The sequence below is a fragment of the Vanacampus margaritifer genome, chromosome 11, assembly GCF_051991255.1.
Source record: "Vanacampus margaritifer isolate UIUO_Vmar chromosome 11, RoL_Vmar_1.0, whole genome shotgun sequence".
Lineage (NCBI taxonomy): Eukaryota > Metazoa > Chordata > Actinopteri > Syngnathiformes > Syngnathidae > Vanacampus > Vanacampus margaritifer.
The window spans coordinates 11,451,489-11,469,626 of NC_135442.1; the positions used below are offsets into that span (position 1 = coordinate 11,451,489).

The 18,138-nt window shown below is 38.1% G+C and overlaps 2 protein-coding genes and 1 long non-coding RNA gene across 7 annotated transcripts in view; 1 reads left to right on the forward strand and 2 right to left on the reverse strand.

Annotated features, from left to right (window-relative positions):
- Positions 1 to 5,787, reverse strand: part of LOC144060035 (uncharacterized) — a 42,748-nt gene extending 36,961 nt beyond the window's left edge. For all 4 annotated transcript variants that reach the window (XR_013295830.1, XR_013295831.1, XR_013295833.1 and 1 more), the window contains exons 1-2: positions 5,529 to 5,787; positions 5,239 to 5,379 (exon numbers count right to left, since the gene is read on the reverse strand). This is a non-coding gene — a long non-coding RNA (uncharacterized LOC144060035). The remainder of the gene's footprint in view (positions 1 to 5,238; positions 5,380 to 5,528) is intronic.
- Positions 989 to 7,866, forward strand: dct (dopachrome tautomerase). Its single transcript, XM_077579141.1, has 8 exons — positions 989 to 1,514; positions 1,587 to 1,886; positions 2,280 to 2,380; positions 2,616 to 2,782; positions 2,868 to 3,047; positions 3,123 to 3,258; positions 3,333 to 3,534; positions 6,837 to 7,866. The coding sequence occupies exons 1-8, from the start codon at positions 1,232 to 1,234 to the stop codon at positions 7,007 to 7,009; spliced, it is 1,542 nt and encodes a 513-aa protein (XP_077435267.1). The 5' UTR covers positions 989 to 1,231; the 3' UTR covers positions 7,010 to 7,866.
- The window catches only part of gpc6b (glypican 6b), a 92,792-nt gene continuing 82,248 nt past the window's right edge, over positions 7,595 to 18,138 (reverse strand). For both annotated transcript variants that reach the window (XM_077579140.1, XM_077579138.1), the window contains 3 exons: positions 12,401 to 12,537; positions 11,070 to 11,245; positions 7,595 to 9,854 (listed from right to left, as the gene is read on the reverse strand). In XM_077579140.1, the coding sequence (XP_077435266.1) occupies positions 9,649 to 9,854; positions 11,070 to 11,245; positions 12,401 to 12,537 (519 nt within the window). In that variant the 3' untranslated portion in view covers positions 7,595 to 9,648. The remainder of the gene's footprint in view (positions 9,855 to 11,069; positions 11,246 to 12,400; positions 12,538 to 18,138) is intronic.

The following is an 18,138-nucleotide window of genomic DNA, read 5'->3' on the forward strand; positions in this document are numbered from 1 at the left end:
AAAGACCCAAAGCACACATCCAAAAGCACATAGGAATGTTTAAAAAGGAAAAAATACTGCTTTAAAATAGCCAACAAAGACTCCTCATCTCAATCCGATTGAAAATCTTTGATATGAGCTGAAATGTGCCATTGCGAAAAGAAACCTGCAAACATTCAAAAGCTTGAACAATTTGCAAAGGAAGAGTGGGGGAAAATATCAGCGGAGAAGTGCAAAAAGCTTAGGGATGGCAACAAGAAACGTTTGGAAGCTGTCATCACGGGTGTGCAAACAAATATCAAAGAGGGGTGCCATTATTGCTGCACATGCTGTGTTTTCTATTTCTTATTATTATCAAAAAATTGGGTTGACTTTAACCCCTTTAACAAGCAAATGACATGTAATATGTTTTGTTTTTTTATACTCAATACAATTTCTTTGATATTTGCATGCCCGATGTGTTTGCACAAGTTTATCCTTCCTTTACTTGCTTAGATATGACATATCAAAGCTGATTTGTTTCAAATATATTGATTACACTGATGCATTACCATTTTTGTTGGCAAAATATTAATTTTGTAATGTATTACAAGTTACTGATTCCCAACCCTAGCTCCATGCACAATAGGAAACTACATGTATGTGTTCGAGTTTCATCCAGAATCACATGAATTTCCCTCATGCATCATCCTCTCTTTTGGAAAACAAAAGCTAAGATTCATTGAAAAGTCTCTCCTGCCTTTAGGAGAGGGTGCTGGGATTTCCAAGAAATGACAACAGTTGCTAATATAATTATTCTGTTATTTTGTGCACTTATGTTAACCCACTTATTGTTATATATTTTGCCAGTTAAAACCTTAATCTGATTCGCCTTTTCAGAGAACCAATTGAATACAGTCTTGATAAAGTGCATTAAAGTCTTATGCCTAATGGCCCCTGCAGGCAAACATGTTTCTCGGTTCACATCTCAGTCCAGCCTGTCAGGTGATCATCACAAGACCAGCTAGTCTAATCCCACCCAGCTCTACTAAAGCCCAAGACAAAATATGTGCCGCCCTTAATGTGCATGAAACCAACTGGAACACAAGATGATTCGACTTTAAGTGCCATTTCAACAAACTTTCTTCGTATCTAATTTGAAGATACTCAGGCAGGGGTGCCTCTGAGAGGGAGATTCCAAGAGGAACTAAATAATCAGTTGATCAACAAGCTGATTTTTCGCCACTGACCGGAATAACCAAGCAGGTGGAAAATGACGGGCCTATTACTTTTCAGCCTTTTTTGCATATTTCTGCGACCTGGTGAGGCTCAGTTCCCCCGAGCGTGTTGCACTGTGGAGGGTATTCTGTCCAAGCAGTGCTGCCCTGCCCTGGGCTCCGATCCTGCAAACGTATGCGGCACAAACACAGGGAGAGGAAACTGCACCGCTGTCCGGGTCGACACCAAACCCTGGGGAGGACCGTACAGGCTCAGAAACGTTGATGACCGGGAGAGATGGCCCACCAAATTCTTCAACCAGACTTGCAGGTGTAATGGTGAGTAATGTACTGTACAGTTGATTAAACTAATCCCCCTAATTGTGACGCGTAATACTTTTTGTGTTTCAGGCAACTTTGCAGGCTATGACTGCGGGCAGTGCAAATTTGGCTGGACCGGACCAAACTGTGACCAGAGAAAAACTCCCGTCGTTCGAAAAGACATCCACACGCTGACCTCTGCAGAGCTCCAGGAGTTCCTGGATGCCCTGCAACTGGCTAAAACCACTATCCACCCAGATTACATGATCGCCACCCAGCACTGGCTCGGCCTGCTGGGACCAAATGGAACTGAGCCCCAGTTTGTCGACATCTCCATCTACGATTTCTTCGTGTGGCAACACTACTACTCTGTCCGAGATACTCTGCTTGGTAAATTGTTGTAGCTATTCTCATCAAAATGCTTACATTTAAAAACACTGATTATGAGTCGAGTCACGCAATGATTATTAGATTCTAATTTATCCAGGTTCAGAAAATCCACAAAATTGGAATAGAACTGTTTTTGTTTTTTGGGGGGGAGGTTGTGAAGCTTAAAAAAAAAACATTGAGCTATTTAATGTATAAACAGCAAATAACTGCCTGTTCTTAGCTCATGGCAGTATTAATGTAGTTGCCGTCTAGGTTCTTAGCAGGAAACTTTAGGAGCTACTGTCTGCTCACACCTTGAACTCAGCAATTTTATTTTATTTTTTTTTAAATAACAAAAGTACATTTTCCCCCTCAATTCCAAACATAATATTTCCAAATACTATTTCCGTATAGGTCCTGGTCGCCCATTCAAAGCAATCGATTTCTCCCACAAAGGACCTGCGTTCATCACCTGGCACAGGTACCACCTTCTCAGCTTGGAAAGAGACATACAGGTAAAAAAAAAAAAAAAGTGTTTTTCCCCCAAAAAAAAACATGGATTTGGAAAATTAAGTGAAAAGTCCCACTTGAATGATTTTGTCAATACATTGACTACAACAGAACATATTTTTGAAAAAAGTATCAATTTGCATTATGCATTATGTCAATCTGTCAAATTTGCTTAATGGAGCCTATCTAAGAAACACATTTCTAAAAGCATACTAATATTCATAAATGTTTTCCCCGCAGAGGCTGACTGGCAATGAAAATTTTGCAGTACCTTACTGGAACTTTGCTACAGGGCAAAATGATTGTGACGTGTGCACAGACGCTCTGCTGGGAGGACGAAACCCAGACAACCCCTCCCTCATCAGTAACCAGTCCAGATTCTCTAACTGGCCGGTGGTGTGCAACAGGTCTGCACTCCAGCACTGAGAAAGGTGGATACTGAATGTGCCATGATTGCCACTAATCACAAAGTATTTGTGCTCCTCATTCCAGTTTGGATGACTACAATCGCCTGGTGACGCTTTGCAATGGGACCAATGAGGGTTTGATTCAGAGAGGTATGATGAGAGGAGCTAACACAACTATGCCCACCATGAGTGATGTTCGCAGCTGCCTTGGTATCCGGGAATTTGACAGCCCTCCATACTTCACCAACTCATCCTTCAGTTTTAGGTGGATATCTAGAAAAGACATGTTCAGCCATCCATTATTACACTGCAATGTATTAAGCAATGTTTGAACACACAGAAACGCCCTGGAAGGGTACGATAAACCCACCGGTGAACTGGATGAAACCGTCAACAATCTTCACAACCTGGTCCATTCTTTGCTCAACGGAACCAGCTCGTTGCCTCACTCCGCAGCCAATGACCCCATCTTCTTGGTCAGGGTCCAATTTCACAGGGTGCTCAGAAGTCTAACGCTTGGGGTGTTGAAATCTGACTGCTTGCCTTTTAGGTTCTCCACGCTTTCACCGATGCCATTTTTGATGAGTGGATGAGGAGGTTCGTCCCATCCAATGCCAGCTTCCCAGATGAAATGGCCCCCATCGGCCATAACCGGGACTTCAACATGGTTCCGTTCTTCCCTCCAATCACAAATGAGGAGATCTACATACCATCAGAGCAGCTGGGGTATTCCTATGCTGTTGCCTTTGAAGGTAAGCAAGTAGTTATTTTCAGAGTTAAAACGTTCTTTTTTAAAATCTCAGATATGAGGTGAAATATTGGTGAATAGCAAGGGGCAGAATTGTACATATTTGTTTTTATTTGAAAATTATTTTTCCCATAAAATAGCCATCATAGAATATTTACTAGCTGGACAGGCAAAACTTTAATATTTTATCTGCCACACAAGTGTAAAAATATTTATTTAAAACAATAACTAATTGGAAAAAAATAATTGCAATGTAGAACAGAGTAGAAAGTGACGTTAGCTTAAGACAGTAGACGCATTATCCATTTTAACATTTGTAACATGTATCACACAATTTCATAAATAAGTAGTACAAAGTAAAAATGGTAATTGTGTACTCACCAAAACTCGTGCCGAAGACAGGATTTTGAGGTATTGGAATTAAACACAGCTGACTTGCGTACCGGTACATGAATCTTGTGTCATTACATTAATTTCTTATTTTTGTTATTCACATATTGTACTGTACTGAGCAGTAAGGACAAACCTGTGAGGACCACTTACGCTATTTTGTTTTTTTCTGCTATATTGTATTTCAGATCACAAAAAACAAAAAAACACTAATAAGCAAAAGCAAGAGGAAAAACTTAGATGCTCGCTGACCTATGCTATCAGAGTATAAGCTGCTGTAATGGATGAATAGATTTAAAAAAAATTCATCCACAATCACAAGGTTCATTTTCCATTTCAGTAGTTTCCACATTAAAAACAACGCAAGATGGTGAATTACTGATTTTAAAAAATATTACACATTAAAATATTAAATATAAAGCATATTTTAAGGCTCTTAAACATATAAAAAAATTCAAGCATATGATTTATTAAAACATGTTGGGTGTGAATTTTTCACCAATTATGATTGATTGTTTTTCTGTGAGTAGAATTACTAGCAGAGCCTTTTTGTCAGATGATTTCAGTATGTTTAAGATTGACGTTTTATTTCCTAACGGTATACACAGAAGACTAGATGGGCTTCTGAGTATACTTTGCAAAAACAAGAAACGTGATGTAAGCTTTGCAATGGTTAGTGAAATGTAAAACACCTTTGCAGGGTACTTGATCACACATTGACAGTAACCCTTATACATAGATTAAATATGAAAGACTCAGCATTATAACAAAAGGTCAAGGTAAAGGTTGTTTTGCACTGATTTAACATAAAGGAAGAACACAGAACAAAGAGGAGAAAAGAAATGTGTGTATGTCAAGTGAACAAGTGTCAAATTCAAGGCCTACAGTACGGATCCTATGAAAGCTTGCCAGAATTATACAGAATGTGAACTGAACAATAAATGACCACGCTACCTAAGTCCACTAGGCACCATAATGGTGTATTTTTCAGTGATATAGTTTAAGTAGGCTACTACATACAGAAACATTTATGTTTACATAACACCCGGCCAGACTTCTCTCAGCACATTCACAAATCTTCAACTTTTATTCACCTACGCTATGTGAAGACATTCTTTCACCAAACCAAACACCACAGCATTTAAAAACTTACATTCTCTTAAGAGTCGTCCCTAAACATACTCAAACCACCTCTAGGTAGCTTCCTTTTAAAAATATAAATCATATACACTAATCAAATTTTGAGGCTGATATTTAAAATCTTATAATGACGTCACACTGACGTTGTACCATAGCAGTAACGAGAAAGACTTCCTACCTGTCAAAATGTTTGATATGTTTCCAAGGATAATCCAAAAACAGTTCTTTCCACTGGCCCGGTCAACGAGGGGGGGAGGAATATTCGTCGTGTGTTGATGTTAGCGGCTACCTAGCTAACTTTCGTACACTAGAAGGTCACCTGTGGACAATAAACCGTATACCAATTAAGAGCGTGTTCACAGTGAAACAACTAAAGGGACCTAACACAACACAAACACACAAAATATGAGATTCATTTGGACAACAACAAAACATGTTTAACTGTAAACGTGTGCGTTATTTGTATACCTGCGCTCGGTGATGCTTTTGTATGATCTTTTCTTCTTTCACGCTTCACCTACGTGAAAAGGTGTTGGACTAAAGAAGTAACCCCCAATTTTTTTTATTTTTATCTCCTCCCGCGGCTAGGTTTGTTTTTCGATAAACGCATGAAGAAGACACGTGTGTTTTTGAGTTTTAGAAACAAGGTTTTGTAATAAGAGAAAGAATATTTATTGCAGATAAACAAAAGAAAAGCAAGAACACGCTCACATTCTGCAATAGACTCTAGGTGCGTTCAATGATCACGCACGCAGTAGGAAATCTCAGTACTTATCGAACAAAAAGCTCAAACGACTTCTTCTTCTCCACCTTTTCCTTTCGGCTTTTCCATTCAGGGGTCGCCACAGCGAATCTGATGAATGTTTTTCGGTTTTCTTCCACATGTTTTAAGGTTATGGTTAGGGTTAGGAGCAAGGAACAATCGCCACCTTTATGTGGTAAAAGTTACAAGATCCCGTGGCAGGTAATTTTTTTTCCAGGGATACTAACCTGGCAATAACCAGATTGATTTTATTTATGTGCTTAGTTTTTTAAAGTATATATTTTTTAAATCATGCAGTTGGTAAGTTACTTCAACTCTTCACTGTTTTAAAATTCTACTTATGGGATCTATGAGTCACTTAATTAGCTAGACTTTGCTCTTTGTAAAAAAAAAACTAAAAATAATAATGCTAGTATGCATGTGCAAATATAGAATATAAAAATATATCTTTTTAAAACATTGAATTGCATTGAATGTCATTAAATGCCCATACATTAAATATGAACAATTCCAAACGACCAGGCATTTCTGATATTACCGCAAAGCAACACAATGCAAATGCTTTCACGGTGACAGCGGCTTGCATTGCTTTTGCCTGTGACGAGCATACAAACCAGGCAGATTGTTACGTAATAGTCAAACGACATTTCATCACATTTTAAAATAAAAATAATCCTGACAAATCAAATTACAACTATCCAAATCCAATGCTTTTCAATGCGAGAAGAGCTTCCTTTGCCAGTTGGCTGCCATTTTGACTTGTGACGTAAGGTCGGAAAACTTTTGAGAGGCACAGTACACTCTGGACTGGTTGCCATCCATTGGCAGGGCAAAGATCACAGATTTGAACCCCTAACCTCACCACTGACAGGCAACCATACAAGCCACTGATTGGCTGTCTCTCACCACAAAGTCAGCTGGGATAGATAGGTTAGCGGTATTGAAAATGAATGTAGGCAATTCTGCATTCGATTGCCAATGATGACTGTCTTGTCGCCTTTCCTTTCTTTCAGATGCAGGCGGATCAGCCGTGTTTGTGGTGGGATCAACTCTCGGGGGAGTTTTCATTGGGCTCCTGGCGCTCCTCCTTATCTTCGTGCTCTACTTACGCCAGCACAAAAACAAAGGCTTCGAACCCCTGATAAAAGCGGACTTTACACATAGGAAGTACACGGAGGAAGCTTAGATCCCTATCAGGTTGCAGAAGCAGAGAGAAAAAAATGTAGATCAGGGTTGGGGAACCTATGGTCCATGGGCTATATACATATATATATGTATCCCGCATAGCACTTGATCCAAAATAAAAAAAGATATAAATTGGCCAACACATAAAAACTGAAATGGGCTTTTCAACCTCTGCTGAATGTTTATCAATGTTTCCCAATATTTTTCAGCCAAGTCACATATTTTATACGAGAAAAATCTCACAGTGCATCACTCGACAAAAATGTTACATTAAATATATGCATATACTAAAACTAGTTTAATTAATTTACTCACAAATTGATTTAGCCAAACTCAAAATTGTACGTTCTGCCTTCTAGTGGAAAAATATTTAATTGTTCTGCTGTCACTGCACATCTCTGGCACAAATTGGTGAACAGTGAACAGTACCAATAACATACGGAAACAATGAAAATCATGTAATAATGATGCTCTTTTAACATGCTTGAATAAAAAAAATATATAGACACAGAAATTGTGTCAACTATTTAGAAAGAAAGTCTTTATTTGAAATTCCCAAGTCAACACAAATGAAAACCTATTGGAATGTTTTTAACAAATATTTATTCTTAAGAACAGTAGAAAAACACTGACTGCAATCCCTTTCAATTGCATCGTAAGGCATATTTGCTCATCTGCTTGAAATCAAATTCAAACCAAGTTCATTCGAATGTAAATTCATACAACAACAATGCACTGATGAAAAATAAACAATATTGACTTGAAGCAATTCCACCTCTGGATATATCTCCCCCCCCCCCCCCCCAACCTTTTATTGCAAAAATATTACCATTAAAGGTTTGATGATACAAAACATGAGTACTATTCATTGTAAAGACTCATTTTTGAATGACACACTGTACACTTCTATAAGTCCTTGCTGATATGTTATGAAATGAATGACACAAGTGCGCAGAAGCTGCTTTTGGTCGGCCGGACCCCCCGACCGACCCCCTCAACAAAACGCTCTACTGACGATACGCATTGAGGCCTATCCGCTCTCCACTCTCCACGGATTCTCATTTCACAGGTGACTGTGGTCGCCTTCCAGCCCGCCTGCGCTGCACGCACACACCAACGTTCAGGCTTCACAAAACACGATCAGGGGCCCCTTTTCTTTGCATTTTGACGCACACTCTCCTTAATAATCCCTTTACATTTGGCATTCTTGTGCTAGTACAGCTATAGAAATGGCACACTTTTGAGATGTCCTTTTCCAGGGGCATTTTTGCGACTTATAGTCATAGAATTCTGCAGTAGTTTTGAACCAAAAATACTTGTATTTCTTATTTTTCTTATTTAAGAGCCTGCTCTCACAATCAGTTACCGGTAGTAGGGTAGAGTGGTGACTCGGGTGTGGGCAATATTTGAAAAGAAGGGGGAGAAATTTAGAGGTTGGGTGTTTCATTAAATTTCTATTTAATACAGTATTTAAAAAAAATAATAATTTAGTCTTGCTTGCGAGAAGGTGTGATAATATCTGACTACAATTAAGGATTCTATTGGGTGATTTCATATGTTGTTGTTTTTTGTTCTTTCTTCATTCAGTGGGTCTTCACTGAAATGCTCTTTGCAGGTTTTCTAGGATCATAATAGAACTTGCCTTCACTCTCATTATCACAGGGAATTTGGAACATACAAAATTCTTGACTAGAAGCACCCAATTAAACGAAACAACAGTTTGCCGGCCTTCATAATGTTTTTTTTTTTTTTTTTAAAGAGGTAAATGTGTTTTATTGATTAGAACTTCTTTAATAGTGATGGAATAGTTTTCAGAATTCAGACTTTGCTTGTACTTTCAATGGAGGGACTCACAATTAGCCTTGTGAATAAATTACCGTACAGAATGGCAATGGAGGCACAGCAGCACAGACTGTCTAACCTCAAGATTACTTCCGGTAATTAAAAACAAATGATAAAAATTAAATCAAACTAAAAGTATTTTGCAGAAAGTTAATTAATCTGTTGCATGGCAAAGAAGAATATACAATATCAGCCGTTTCCCTTTTTTATGAGTATATGGCATGAGGACAGACTATTAAGACATGGTTGAAATCATTGTAAGAATACTAGAGCTGAATTAAATAAAATATGATTTAAAATGAAAGAAAATCCATTATAAGTATTGATGATGTCATAGCAATGAAAGTTGCAGGTTAAACGGTATGTCCCTGTAACACCTGCCATTAAATCCTTTGAATTTGATTTAAATGTTTCATCGAACATAACGGTACCACTTTAAGTCATCATAAGCACATTTTTAAATGATCTTACACACACACATATATTTTTTTCTGAACACAAAAAGTCAAAACAATCAAAGTGCGTGCTATATTCTTCCACATGGAGGCAGACATTACTGCCTGTCATATACTGTATGTGCAAAGAATTTCTTTTTTCTTTAATAAAAAATAGTTTTAATCTCTCAAGCAGAGTTTGTGGGGTGGGCTTCAGCGTTGGACCGAGGAATGACGTTGTCAACTATCAAGTCAATGGATGTGCATTCTTTGGGAAAGTGGGAGTATTGATGCATGACTGACTTGACTTCTTCAGCCTGAATACTGTCTGGCAAAGGTCGTCCCCACCTGTTTTCTCCCTGCATTATCTCCAATGAATTTGGAGTATTAAAGACGAGAAGGCCAGTGTGGTTAAGAGGCCCACGGGGGGCGCACGGGTTGAAGAAGTGCCGTCCACTGGGCCCCGCCGGTCGGCTTCCACGGCCGGGGCTTCGGGAGGGGGCACGTCGGCCTCTGTGGGGCAGGCTTCTGTGCAGCCGCTGCCACTGCCTGAGCCACTGCCCTCGTCACCTACAGTGATGAAAACAAACACATTGATTCATTCCGAACATTATCTTTAGTCTTTTTTTCTGTTGCTTTGGCTGGACAAAACACTTGTCCAGTGTATTCATAAGCTTTTAATAAACAAAGGACTTCAAAGTTTTTGCATATATGACCAAAACCTACACAGATAAGCTACAGGTGCTACATTTTTATTTTTTTTAATTTATTTATTGATTGACATTTACAGGGAGTCCTCGAGTTCCGACGTACTCGACCTATGACGTTTCGACGACGGTTGCGCCTCGTCCGCCATTTTGACCGCAGTGTTTCTGCTTAGCTAGTGCTAGCGCTTGTCTGCTAGCCTTCCCCCTTTTATTCCATCCACCTCTCAGCAGCAGTGGTAAGTACAGCATCTTATTTTATTATTTATTTTTAAATGTATTTTTGTTTGTTCTTTAATGTAAATTTCGACTGGTGAAATCCAACTTACGTGGAAATTCGGGTTACATTGCCAGCGTAATAACGGAACCCGCTATTAAACCTGCCTGTAATTGTATTCATATATTTGCTTTTGTATTTATTTTCACATTTATATTTATTTTTTATTCAATTTTTTTAAAGCTTTTTTTATGTATATATATTGTTGTTTTATTTCTATTTATATTTATTTTTGAATTATATATATATATATAAATATATATATATATATATATATATATATATATATATATATATATATATATATATATATAGTATTTTCACTTTTATTTATTTATTTTATTTTGGCATTGCTTAGTACTCCCTACTTAAGTACATCTCTAACTTGGTTTTTATTTGGGTATTCCAGCTTCCTTAGACATTCCAAAATCTTGGATGTTAGGTTACGTGAAGACTCTAAACTAGTCTTCAATGTGAGTATGCTGGCAACAAGTGCCTTTCACCCAACGGTCGCCTGAATTTGCTCCAGCTCACCCTCAGCTATTAAAATTGATGGAAGGATTAAATGAGCTGCTGGCTTCAACTTTAACATTCTTAAAGCAACATTTTCAATTACACTGGTAGCACTATTAGGCTCACACCAGTAGCTATTTTGTTTTAAAATTGGCAGTCGGGTTTTATCATCACCAAGAGGAAATAAAACTGACGGGCTGATAACAAAAACTGCCCATAGGCAACCTATACTGCAAAATAGGTGCAGCGTTAATGACTTGAACAGAGAAAAAGTACAACCCATAAACTCACTTGAGTCTTGAAAGTAAATATCATTGCCGTTGTAGGCGTTTTTCAGCTTGTTGGTCATCACCCGGAGAGCCATGATCTGCTGACGGATGAACGTGTCCGGACGGGTGATGTCCACATTGACCTCAGGGTTGTTCATCTGGTTGGTCAGTCCGTCCGTTACCACTTCTGGGAAATACCTTTTGTGAGAGGATAAAAAACAATGAGGACGTATATTTTTAAAAGCAAGCCAGATTTCTCGGTATTCATTTTAAGTGTACATGTTGTGCTCTGTAACACACAAAGACAGATTGTGAAAGTTGATCCTTAAAGAAAGAGGAGACCATTATCTTTTGGTGAGTCACCCTCTCGTGAGTCGCCTTTGAGTGTGAAGATAAAGCACTGCAAGACGACACAACATTCCATCCAGTCAATAAAAAAAATAACTTCTGACACACTAAAGCGGCCTCTTTGATAAAACAGCAGTGAATTATTTGTGTGACTCCACTCTACTTTGCTTGTGAGAACAGAACACCAGTTGTTCCCCTCAGAAGAACACAAAGGTCAGTCTGGATCCTGTGATTATTGTCATATTGTCCGTCTACGTGTGTTCGTGTACCATTTGTGCATTCAAATCTCTTTTGCTTTTAAGGGTTCTAAAACCACAACTTCATGACTCCATCTATGCCATTTTGCGTTGTGTGTTAGCATTGAGAATTTGGTTTCAAATACAGAACTTTGTTTTGGTTGACAGTAAACTGTATTGAAGAAATGTTGACTGCCTGCTTGTTTTGAAGTGAGTTGAGTTTACTGCTAAAATACAGCGCCCAATTCTCAAAATTTAGCTTGAGTCAAAGCAAAAAATTTGACCAAACAGCTCATATAAAAAAAAACTTGAAATTTTGATATTTTGATATTTACATAAAAAAAAAGGTTACATAATGCACCTCATTAAATCTTTTTTTTTCTTTCTGGAGAGCTCAGTTCATTCGGTAATTTTACCGATTTGACATGTCATCATCATTGATCTCTCTTTTTTATTTTTTTCATAAATTTTTATTTTGTATGCGCACGTGCGTGTGCGTGCATGTGAGTGTGTATTCATTAGTTCACCAAAAACCTATTAAAAAATCCCATACCGTTCACCTAAACCGAACCTCATTAAATCCTATAGTAACTACATATTCAGACATCTGAAAAGGAAAACAACAGAATTTTAACTTTTAATTTAAAGGAACGGTTTTGAGGTCAGACCTCAAAATCTCAAAATGCCTTATGCCCTATTTTCCAGCAGTGTTGAATGCTACATTAATAGCAAAACTACAGACCCCATAACCCCTGAGGGTGCCTTTTACCTCCCCTTGGTGTGTCCATTCCAGCACTGCTCATCAGTAGCATTCCCAGAAGTCAGTCTGCTGTCCCCACACATCTCCTCAGGCAGACTGGACCAAAATCTCTTGGACTGCTTGAGCTTCTCTTTTATGTCAACAACCTAAGAAGACCGAGAGAGAATAAAGGTCATTAGGTAAAGTGTTAAATGTGGCCGTTATGGGGTCATTACACACCGCCGTGTCTACCTAATGTGCCTCATTGGAACCTTTAATGAGCTTGTACAATAGTACTCAAATTTGGATCGCATTTCTGTTCATTGTTAACCTTTAAAGCTTGGTATTAGAGAATAGTGTGCTCCCCAACTATATCTCCAAAATAGACCCGCTAGTAAGAAAATGATGGTCCAAAAATCAAGCAAGAGTACTACATGTAGAAAGAACATGAATCAATCGAATGAATGTCTAAATGAAGTTCCTCAACTCACTTTTACTTTTACATAGTTCATTGGCATCAAGAGGGCAGCAAAGGATACTTTTGTGTATAAGAAGCTCCTCAACTCACATCATCAAAGCCACAAGATGGCGGCATAAGAATCATTTTATTGCTTTTGCCTAAGCACAAAAACAGTGAATAAAAATAGAGGCTGGTTTCTCAACAAAAATGTCAAACTGTGATTATGCTGGGGTTTTCTGTATCTGTAAAAAGTGAAAAATTTATCAAGAAACATCTGGTATTTGATTTGCTTTAGGGGTCATGTAGATAACGAGTTTGTGCAGAATAAGGTCAGCAAGTGGGCAGCAATGACAACCCCCCCCAAACATTTTTACAGATCTCACTTTATTATGCGCTTTCTGACTTGAGCATGTTGAACTAGTCCAAACTTTCATCAAACACACAAAATGTGACATATTTTGCCAGAGCTGAGGAGAGCGCCTGATAAAGGCGGGCTGGCCCCATTATCTTTTTTTTTTTTTTTTTTAGGTGGAGGGGGGTGCCTGGGTTGCAGGTTGGCTCGTGAAATTGCGGTGAACCTGAGCAGAACATGAAAGGTGCTGCGCCGAGCGCGCCACGCCGCTGTGGGCCTCCGCGGCGCTTTTGATGTGTTAATCCTGTCACACTGATGCCAAGGCACCTCAGCGGCTCTGATGCTGCCCAGAGGGTCACCGCAGACTCACTCTGTGCTGCCACAGATTGACGATCGGGCGATGTTGGACTAAAAACCTTTGCGCGTTCAAGATTAGCTTAACGTCACTTGACATCTGCAGGGTCCGTGAAAAGATGTGGATTGAACCCAGAGTGAAAAGTTATATTTTACTGATGCAAATATGCAGAAATATGTGAACTACGCCTCGACTTGGGATGTCTTTGCTTATTGTTGCTTCATTTGGATGATTGAGCCTCTGTGTGCAGATGTATAAACACTCTAAATACTTAATGGGAACACATTAATGTATTCTGTTTTAATCTGCTGCTAAAAGTAAGTGCGCTGGAAGCTTTTAATCAAGTCGCACAAACTATTTCAAATTATTAGAGCACTACAAAGGCCCACTTATAATAGCTTTGCTTCTTGGTTGTTATTATCTTTTCATCCAATTTAATTCTAATTAGGGTCACAGGTGTGCTATAGTCTATAGGCCAAATCAAGGCCTTTTTCAGTGCCTTCTCATATGACCTACAACATTTTTGAAGACAATTTCACTAAATCACAGCTGAGTGGGTGAGAGGCAGGGTAATAATAATAATAATAATAATAATAATAATAATAATCATAATAATAACAACAACAATGGATTTTACACCCTGAGCTACTCATCAGTAAATAACAGGGCACCTATAACACATTCACATTCACATCACATTCATACCTGTGAACAAATGTGTGTCTTCAACATGTATATTTTTGGAAGGTTGGAGGAAGCCGAATTACCTGAAGAAAACCCACCTCAAACACGCAGAGAACTTCACACATCTGTGACCAAACTGATACTCGAACCCCAGAACTGTGTGGCAGACATGTAAACCACTAGGGCAACCATTATTATTATTATTATTAACAACATTAGTATTAAGTACTACGTCTACCATGAATACTATGAAACGTTTGCCTGACTAATCATCCATCCATCCATCCATCCATTTTCTTGACCGCTTTTCCTCACTAGGGTCGCGGGGGTGCTGGAGCCTATCCCAGCTGGCTTCGGGCAGTAGGCGGGGTACACCCTGAACTGGTTGCCAGCCAATCGCAGGGCACACAGAGACGAACAACCACACTCACATTCACACCTAGGGACAATTTGGAGAGTTCAATTAACCTGCCATGCATGTTTTTGGAATGTGGGAGGAAACCGGAGTACCCGGTGAAAACCCACGCAAGCACGGGGAGAACATGCAAACTCCACCCAGGAAGGCCGAAGCCCGGACTCGATCTCACGTCCTCTGCACTGGGAGGCGGACGTGCTAACCAGTCAGCCACCGTGCTGCCCTGACTAATCAATTAATTGCAATATATAAATTATATATATAAATGTGTATATATATATATATATATATATATATATATATATATATATATATATATATATATATATATATATATATATATATATATATATATATATATATATATATATAAATAATACTAATAACAATAATAATAATTATTATTATAATTATTTAAATGTTTCTAATTTATTTAATCAGCTCACTGTTTAAATGTTGCTTCCTGCACTGTGATACAAAATCTAATTTCTTTTTCTTCTTGACATATTCCGAGTCAGATTAAGTGGCAAATAAATCAAGTGCCAAAGGAAAACGATTATGCATTTGATGATTAATGGGCGTCACTTATAGGGAGGGAAAACATTTTCACATAACAATAAAGATGCTTCTGGGAAAGGTCAGGCTCCTTTTTTCTTTAGCTCACGTTATCCATAAATAAATAACAAGTGCAACGAGACCCACTGAATGCAGCTACCATAAATGTCCAATAGATGGCAATATGACCTAGAGGAAGGCAGAGTTGGGAAGGAGAGTACTGTATGAACTGAAGTCTCTTTCTAGTCAACGTCACATTAGGGCACATTAGGTTGCATTATTAAAACTCAATTCTTTTGGAGTTCTAAACCTCAAACACCAAAAAGAACAACAGGTTACCATCACAAAAACCAAAATGTCAAATCCTAATTGCTTTTATGAGCATTGTTCAAAGAGAGTGACTGACAGCTGTTATGCTTTGATCCAAAATATATGAAACAATTCAAACTCCCAACTCCAGCTTTGAGGTAAGAAAAAGTGCAGCAAGCCTGTCACCAAGAATTTACGACTTCATCGTTTCTTGTGATCTCCTCTCACTTTGCTCTTCTTCTCAGCACCCCTTTGTCCTAAGTGAAGGCGAAAGTGCCGCAGCTTCATGGCCTGTGATCTCCCACCAAAAAGCCTCTTATTCTAAGAAGTATCTCTCTGGCTCTAATAGAACTGGAATCTCAGAAAAAGTGGGGCATGGCTGTTGCATCCTTAATAAAGCTGCCCTGTGGTTTCTTTCTTCAAACTATAGGAGACAAGATGTTTACAAAACCACAATCAGAAAATTAGTTCAGCAGTAAACACAACTTAAAAGTTGCTTTCCTCACTGCAACTTCTATTGGATCTGCAGAAGAGTATTTAATTACACACTGTATGACACACGGGGAAGTGTTTGCAGAGAATAATTAATAACGGGGGAAAAAACAGCATGAGCCAATGAGATTATTGTGTTTGCATTCTTAGAGTGGGTTGTTGTGTGCAGATGCACCACAGCTTTTCTTCCAATATTTGCCACACACCCTCACACACACTCATGACCAATGTTATTTTAGTTAAATAAAATGAACGGAAAAAACTAAAACTAAAATTCAAAAAACAATTTTGTTAAGGAAATAAAATAAAAACGAAAATGTTTTTTAAAAGAGGAAAACTATTTGAAACTACATTTTATGTTTACAAAACTAACTATAATTATAGCAAAAATGTCCTTTGTTTTAATCTTTGGTAATAAATTTATGGCATGAGCCTTTGGGGATGATTTTAAATGTGATTTTAAGTAGATTTATTTTTATATTAACCGCAATAAGGACATTTGAAAGTGTGTCACACAAAAGTGACATCATCTAGCAGCAGCCAATAGAAAAGCACCTTCAGATGACGTTGCTCCCATGGTGTTTTTTAAATATTGTGCACAAGTAATACACTTTTTTTTTTGTTTGTAAACTAAAACCAATACTGAAACCAACTAAAACTAAGCATTTATGAAATACCTAAAAATAATAACAACAGAACCACCTTGAAAACTAATTAAAACTAACTAAAATGAAAAACTAAATAAAAACTAACTAAAATGAAAAATTCCAAAACTATAATAACCCTGCTCATGAATGACTCAATGTGAGCTCTGCACTTGTACCTGGCAACTTTCCTGTGCCCATTTCAGATACCTAAATTTCAAGATAAAATACAGCCAGTGTACACTATATGTTGAGAAACACCTGGTAGTTAATTAATCATCATCATAGTCTAAGCGTCCACTTGTATTTGCACTCCATAATTAGTAAACCAACCCAGAATCTGGTTATGACCTATGTGGGCCACCATACTTGATGTTTTTGAATCTGTGATTCATCATTTGAAATTTTGTGCCATTCAAACTCCATAATGGCCCCAAATGTTTTACAATGTGGAGTTAGACCAAACTTTTCCTGAAAAGAAAAGAAAAAAAAGCCCAAACATCATCTGTAACTGTAATTGTAGGTGGTGTCAGAATGTCAAACATGCCTCAGTGGACTTCATTTCAACCAGCAATCAAAGTAATCAAAAGATTAACTCTGAAACAGTGTTTTGCTTCTTCATTTTGACTTACTCTGAAAGGACGCCAAATGTATGTGAAGCGGAATTTTCACTGGACTCACATTCTAAGCAGATGGCTGCGATGGTAAAAGTGTTTACAGTCGTGATGTTTCAGTGTCATGGCAGTCTGAGACAATTTCAGTAATCATAGGGATGGCTGAGCACAAGAGATCATTCTAATAAGCCATGTTTAGCACCAATGTTGGTTTTATTTAGTTTGAGAAGTACAGAAAAGGTCAAAAGGAGCTGCACTGTTTCTTCGTCAAGCTCAAGAAACCCTATGACATGTAGCCAGAGAGGAAGTCTGAAGTGGCAGAGAAGTATTTTGAAGTAGTAAAGGACATTTATGAGAAGAGCAGAACAATGGTGACGTGTGCTGTAGGTGTGACTGAGGAAGTGGGACTGCATCAGGGCTCAGCTCAGAAGAGCCTCTGTTAGGATCAAGGGGAAGGTTTAGAAGACAGCGGTGAGGCCGGCCATGATGTACGGATTTAAAATGGTGGCACTCAAGCAGAGCTGGAGGTGCTTCAAATGAAGATGTTGAGGTTTTCTCTAGGAGTGACCAGTTTGGACAGGGTGAGAAATTAGCTCATCAGAAGGACAGCCAAGGGTATACAGTAAATTTTGTGGAGTCAATTGTACTCTGAACAGTCTATTTGGTTCGACTCCAAACAGAGTAAAAGTTACACTTGGAAGAGAGTAAAATATTCAGAGTGAATTTTACTCAAAGTTTTTTAGTGTGTACGAGAGAATTTGCCTATCCCGTGAAAATACCTATTCCAGATTTTTCACTCAAAATTTCAAAGTAAATTTTGCAAGGAGAGCTTTTGACTACATTTTACTAGTTTATTAATAAAAAAAAATAAAATAAATAATAAAAAAA

Excerpts from the sequence above, each read along its gene's own strand:
- dct (XM_077579141.1), top strand. The coding sequence starts at position 1,232 with ATGACGGGCCTATTACTTTTCAGCCTTTTTTGCATATTTCTGCGACCT. Across the intron at positions 2,381-2,615 it reads GCTTGGAAAGAGACATACAG|AGGCTGACTGGCAATGAAAA; the intron begins GTAAAAAAAAAA and ends TTTTCCCCGCAG. Across the intron at positions 3,259-3,332 it reads CCAATGACCCCATCTTCTTG|GTTCTCCACGCTTTCACCGA; the intron begins GTCAGGGTCCAA and ends CTTGCCTTTTAG.